Here is a 6,604-nt window from a genome sequence, read left to right as displayed (position 1 = left end):
GAGTGGGCTAGTTGGACGTAGCTGAGCTGAGGACTGGGAATCTGGCAGGCGGAGAGACAACCTCTATATCACTAAGCCGCTGACGAACAATGAGTAGCGTTTGAATGTTGAACCAGACGGTCAGGGTCTGGGGGGGGGGGGGGGGGGTCTGTCCCAGACTGGAATGTGAAGTCTGACCCCCCCCACTCCACCACCCAGAACACACTCAAACACAAACACACACTCAGCAGCTTAAAGCTACAGCATGTATCCTTTGAGCTGCGAGCCCGCACCGAACGAGCCGCGAGAGAAAATGCTGTCAGAAGAATGTCCCGTGTTGCTGATTGAATGCCAGCGTGCTGCATGCTTTCAACTAGGTGTGGCCGACCCTCTATGGGAGGAGCCACACACAGATACAAGCTTTATTTTCTCTCTTTTACGTTGATCAATTTTGTTTTATGTTGATAAATTGACACCCCAGACCAGAGTGTATAACACCAACAAGGTTTAGAGACAACAAAAACAATCCAAATTTATGATAGCAAAATGTGATTTTATTAGACACTTCGATGCCATGTAAGACACTTCAATGTTTTAGCTTTGACAATGGTACGATGGCTTCAGACAGTTTATTTCAATAAATTATTCTGAGCAGATAAACTGAAATGTGCTTCACTCCCTTGGTCACCTGGACACACTGGGGAGATTTACTACTGACATCTGATTGGTCAGATCTGTAATTCCTACTCTCTGATAGGCTCTTAGTCCTACTCTGTGACCAGAGGAACATGTCTAACTTGACTAAGGCAAATAACAAATGCTTAATCAGCATTAAATAACCGCAAAATGCACATACATAAGACAATGTAATGGCTCTAAACGTTTGCTGTGTCACACGTTGTCCCCAGTGTATCCAGGCCTCAAGGAAACGAGGCGTTTCACTGCATTTCTCTTAGTTTTGGTTAAGAGTACATTTCACAAGTTTTCCCAACAGTAAGCGGTTCACAGAATGACACATCCTCAGGTTGTACCAATAAAAGTTTCACAAAGATTGAACAGGTACCATGTGACTGACCACTGCTAACGCGTCCTCCGTGGCGTGTCCTCCCGACGGACGTACCGGCCGTTCCTAACGGACGACCGAGCAGGAGAGCGGTGAGGCACGCCACGGCGGTAGCACACTTCCACAGAACGGACTGCTGTTCGACAAGACGAGATCCTCACTCCCTTCTACAGCTCGGGCCCGGGGGCCGGCGCCATTCACACACGGGTATTCAAACGCCGTCGTAGTCACAGGGTGGTGAATGAACAACAGAAACGGAGCTGAAAACACAGCACAGGATCTCGTCCGAGCCCCCGAGACGACCCAAGCAGCTTTTTTGGTCGTCGCGGTAACCCAAACAGGTGGAAGAGCCTTGATGTCCCGCCACTCATGAACATGTCCAGAGTACTGGGTTTACTGGGAATACCAGACGTTAGGATGTCATCATGTACCCAACCTGCTTTCTCACAAGTCATTTATGATGACAAACGAGTACAAAAGTGCTTACGTGACCAAAACCCTAGTTTGTCCACGAAGAACATCCCGACTTGTACCATATCACGTACCGAAATAAATTAACTCAAAGCTCTTCCTTCATAAAGTACCAGTAAAAGTGTGAGTTGTGTTTAAGGCCATGACTGGCAGTGTTTTGTCAAATACATTCAAGTGCAATAAAGTGTTTCCATGGTATGACAAAGAGTGTATTGATAGCTCTCTCTCTCTCTCTAAATCTCTTGATATCAGATGAGTCTGGTTCTCGAGTTTCTTTGATCATGCAATAAGGCACCGCAGTTGAAGCTGGTAAAAAGCTGACGAGGCTTGTTTTTGAAAAAGACAACACAAATACCATCACTCCTTTCTTTGCCATGCACAGAATAAATTCAAATACTCTCTTGTAAAAGTTATATAATATATATGCAACCTCTTATGTACAGTCAAATGTCCAATGGTATAGCTCGCTCTCTCGGTTTCTCGCACGCGTCTCTGTACATTATTCCCTACATTTGCATGCTTCAAATGCAAGTCACATTTATTTGGAGCTAGGATTTGATTGACACCTCCCAGAAGAAGGTTTTAAGTATGTACAGATGAAACGCTCATATGGGACGCCACCCACACAAGCTTCGCCTTCAAACTCCGGACCCCCCCCCCCCCCCACTGTCCCTCGCTCCCACCCCTCCTGTCTAAACAGGGAGGGGTGGGGAGAGGGGGGGGGGAGATTCTCTCCTCTGTTTGAGGTAGCAGTTCAGTTCCCAGTGCAAAGAACACGTCCGCTCAGCCACAGTGAGTCTGTGTGGTCGGGGGTGAAGGGGTCGGGGGGGGGGGGGGGTTTGCGGGCGGAAGGCTGCCTGCTAGTCGCTGGCCCTCCTGAGGGGGGCGCTGTCACTCTGAGAGGCCCTGGGAGCGTGTCCGTTAGACAGCAGGGTCTGCCTGAGCTCGGCCTCGTGGCCTGTGTCCGTGGCCGGGCGCCCGTGGCCTGGGGAGAGTTTGACCGGCTTGTGGAAGGACTCCTCTTGCGTCGGGCCGCACACCGCCGACTGACCTGTCCTGTTCCCAGACGAGCCTGAGAGGAGAGAGAGGGAGAGAGAGAGAGAGAGAGAGAGAGAGGCAGAGAGAGGGAGAGAGAGAGAGGAAAATGAATACCAGGCCGGTGATAGCGCACGCATGAAGACATGTATCCCCACGCCGCTCCGGGCTACAGGCTGATGGAATGCGTCCACCGCGCTCCCACGGCGCCCCGGGGCCCGAGAGAGCGCCGGCATTCCGAAAGGCGATTTTCGCTCGGATCGTTCCTCGCCAGGGCGGCGGAATCCCAGGGCGAGCGCGCCCAGACCTGCTCGGCCGTGTTTCTGCCGGCGCTCGAAACCCAACGCCGTTTTTTTTTAAAAACATTTTATTACTGCAGCTGAAGGTGGGGAGCTGTCCTCGGGCTCTCCCGGGCTCGCTACCACGACACGCCGTCAAGTACCGGCAGGTGCCGCCGCGTGCTCGCCTTCACAGAAACCCACCGTCGTCAACGTGAGAGCTAGAAGGTTCTGTCTCCGTTCAGTGTAGTTCAGAGATATCGAACATCAAAGTTAACTGTTGGATATTATATTAATGTATTTGCAGTGTGTGTGGGGGGGGGGGGTTAAAGGCAGGATGATGACCTTGTTAAGCTTTAAAAGTAGGCTACACTACATAACTGGCAGCTTTGCCTGATGGGATAGAAACAGGGCTGAAAATGAACACCTGCCACCGGCCAAATGCAGGTCAAATGTCCAATTGGCGACTAGATTTCGGAAGGATATCTCAAAAAAATAGATACTTGGCCGGTAGATTTTTTTCATCTACAGTCCCCTTGGCAGGTGACTCACCGTGAGCCAAAAGGTTCATTTTCACCCCTGGATAGAAAACGATGCTCAGCGTCTCTGAAACACGAGACAGAACCGTATAATTCTAACGTCGCGCTACGATGAGCTCACGTAAACAGCTGACGGCCCCAAACATTTACACGACTCCCGAGGACTACCGTTAACACCATCATCACCGCCGTCGTCAACATCATCATCATCGAGATCCTTCTGTACCTTTTCTGTCGGGGTGGTTTCGTTGGGGCGTGGCTTTGCCGTGGCCGTCGGGCGCGCCGGGCGCCTGCGCGTCCCTCCTGACTCCGTTGGGGGTCCCGTTGCAGAGCGGGGGGGTGTAGCGGCCCGCGGCGGCGTGCGGGGGAGGGGTGTACCCCCTGGGGGGGTGCTGCTGCTGCTGGTACTCCATGGCTCCGGGGCCGAGGCCCTGGGCGAGGTAGTCCGGGTCCTTGGAGTAGCTGTTCCCGTTCTCCATGCAGTCTGTACACACCACGGCCCCGTCGAAACCTGCACACGCACGCACACACACACACACACACACACGTTAACATACACACACGCGCGCACTCGTCACATCAACAGGACCGTTGGTCCACCCCCGGGGGACGGAGAGTGAGCGTGCCGGGTGCGAGGGCGCTACCTGAGATGTCGATGTGTCCGATGGGCTGGCCGCCGCCGCCCTCCACGCGGATACACACATCCTGCCTCTCCGACAGGGTGCCCTGGGACGACAGGTAGCTGGGGACGTCGGGCGGCACGATGGTCTCGTCTGGAAGAGAAGGGGGAGGAGTTAAAAACGCGGACCGTCTCGGGTCGGCTAGCTCGCTGGAGTCTGCGGGACTCTCTACCGGGGCGGTCGGCGCCGCGGCGCGGGCTCTCACCCGTGTTGGTGACGCTGCACTCCTCGCTCTTCTTGCGCGTCTGGTAGATGATGCACACCCACACCAGCGAGGTGGCCACGATGCTGGTGACCACGGCGATGACGATGATGCCCACCGTGACGGTGCTGGGGCCGGCCGGCAGGCCGCAGGCGGGGGGCCGCTGGCGGACGCTCAGCCGGCTGTGGGCGCGCTCCGTGCCCAGCGTGTTGGACATGACGCACGTGTAGCGGCCGGCGTCCTCCGGCGCGGCGCCGCTGATCACCAGCAGCTGGTTGCCGGGCGTGAAGTGGTGGCGCTCGGAGGGCCGGAGGGGCAGGTCGTCGCGGAGCCAGCTGACCCGCGGTGGGGGGCTGCCCAGCGCCTGGCACTGCAGCGCCACCGTGTCGCCCACCGCCACGCTGAGGTCCTGCAGCTCCTTCACCAGGTGGGGGGTCTCTGTTTGGGGGGGTTACAGAGGTACAAGTTAAAACACCATCTTATATGAGCCCTAACATGCTGATATAAACCAGCAATCAGCCTTGAAATATTTCACTTCATGTGTAATGAATCTATAATATATGAAAGTTTCACCTTTTTAATTAAATTACGGAAAATAATGAACTTTCCACAATATATATATTTTTTTAGATGCACCTGTACATGCATGCATGATGCAGTGATGATGTTGTACTGTATGAACACGGCAGATTTCACAATAACTTCATCATTCAACATCATCGTAGGACATCTATTGTTCTTGGTGTTTCTACAGTGGTATTAGTGCATGAAGCCTTGGTACGCAGTGTGCGCTGAACTCTGTGTGCGCGCGTGTGTGTGTGTGTGCGTGCATGTGTGTGTGTGCACTGTGCGCGTGTGTGTGTGTGAGGGGCCGAGCCGAGGCGCAGTCGTCCTCTCTCCTCAGACGGAACACTTCCCCTCTCAGCAGGAAACACAGATTAAGAAATCTCACTCAGCCTACCTCAGTCTCCCCTCCCCTCCCTCTCTCCCTCCGCTCCCCACACCTCTCCCCCCCCCCCCCTCCGCTCCCCACACCTCTCCTCCCCCCTCCGCTCCCCACACCTCTCCTCCCTCCCTCCCTCCCTCCGCTCCCCACACCTCTCCTCCCCCCTCTGCTCCCCACACCTCTCCTCCCTCCCCTCCGCTCCCCTTCACCGCCCCCCTGCTCCCCCTCTCCTCCCCGAACGGGGGCTGAGCACGGAGGACAGGCCGGGCCGTCCCTGCGAGGAGCAGCCCCAGATATTAACTAACTCTGACGCTTCCCGACAGCGCAGCCGGTGCCGAGTCGCTTTCCATCGGTCCTACGGCCCCCTCCCTCCCTCCCTCCCTCCCTCCCCCCCTCCCTCCCAGTCCTCTCCCATGTGTGCAGTGTTAGCTGTGTAGGCCAAGCCCTCGCCCCGCCCCCCCCTTTACCCCTCCCAAAAACCTCAAACCCCCAAACCCCCAGCGGTACTGGGCCACCGAGTGCACAAGCCATGACCGCCCCTCCCATTCTGAGAGGAGGGGTAACAAACGCCCCTCTGTGAGGGCCTCCCCACCCCCTCGCGACCCTGGCCCTGACCCGCGACCTCCGACCCGCAGCAAGGCCACAGCTGCAGGAGGGAAATAAAAATAGGCATATTCACCCCCCCGACCCCCCCCACCCGCACGCAGCCCCACCAACTCCCAACTGGCTTAGGGGCTTTTTTACAAGCGGACGGTTTTGGGACGAGAACATAATCGACGTTATTGTAACCGAGAGAGGAGAGGAGAGAGGAGAGGAGAGGAGAGGAGAGGAGAGGAGAGGAGAGGAGAGGAGAGGAGAGGAGAGGAGAGGAGAGGAGAGGAGAGGAGAGGAGAGGAGAGGAGAGGAGAGGAGAGGAGAGCGGGGCCTCACCCAGCACGGTGAGGCTGGCGTTGGCCGACACGGTGCCCGCCGTGTTGCGGGCGGTGCAGCTGTACACGCCCATGTCCTCCGGCTTGACGTCGGTGATGAAGAACACGTCGTCGTCGGGCATCACGTGCATGCGGCGCTCGCGGGCGGCGGGGAAGTCCGTGCCGCCGTCCTTCTGCCAGGCGATCTGCGGCGGCGGGTGACCCTCGGCAGCGCACTCCAGACGGGCCGTGGTGCCGGTGCGGATGGTGCTGTCCCGCGGCGTCTTCACGAAGGAGGGGAGGACTGAGGGGGGGAGAACAGAGGACAGGAGAGAGGAGGAGGTGGGGAGGGGAGGAGAGGGGAGGAGGTGGGGAGGGGAGGAGAGAGGAGAGAGGAGAGAGGAGGAGGGAAGGGGAGGAGAGAGGAGGAGGTGGGGAGGGGAGAGGAGGAGGGAGGGGGAGGAGAGAGGAGGAGGTGGGGATGGGAGGAGAGAGGAGGAGGG

General features: G+C 56.6%; 1 protein-coding gene across 1 annotated transcript in view; it reads right to left on the bottom strand.

Moving 5' to 3' along the window:
* Nucleotides 1–578: 578 nt before the first annotated feature.
* The window catches only part of LOC311328419 (leucine-rich repeats and immunoglobulin-like domains protein 1), an 8,434-nt gene continuing 2,408 nt past the window's right edge, over nucleotides 579–6,604 (bottom strand). The window contains exons 4-8 of the mRNA XM_084462390.1: nucleotides 6,124–6,405; nucleotides 4,251–4,685; nucleotides 4,010–4,138; nucleotides 3,592–3,876; nucleotides 579–2,585 (exon numbers count right to left, since the gene is read on the bottom strand). Coding sequence (XP_084318516.1) covers nucleotides 2,374–2,585; nucleotides 3,592–3,876; nucleotides 4,010–4,138; nucleotides 4,251–4,685; nucleotides 6,124–6,405 — 1,343 coding nt within the window. The 3' untranslated portion in view covers nucleotides 579–2,373. The remainder of the gene's footprint in view (nucleotides 2,586–3,591; nucleotides 3,877–4,009; nucleotides 4,139–4,250; nucleotides 4,686–6,123; nucleotides 6,406–6,604) is intronic.

The sequence above is a fragment of the Borostomias antarcticus genome, assembly GCF_949987555.1.
Source record: "Borostomias antarcticus genome assembly, contig: scaffold_976, whole genome shotgun sequence".
Classification (NCBI taxonomy): Eukaryota; Metazoa; Chordata; class Actinopteri; order Stomiiformes; family Stomiidae; genus Borostomias; species Borostomias antarcticus.
Note: the sequence above shows the minus strand (reverse complement) of the source record. Positions and strands in the feature narration are given on the sequence as shown.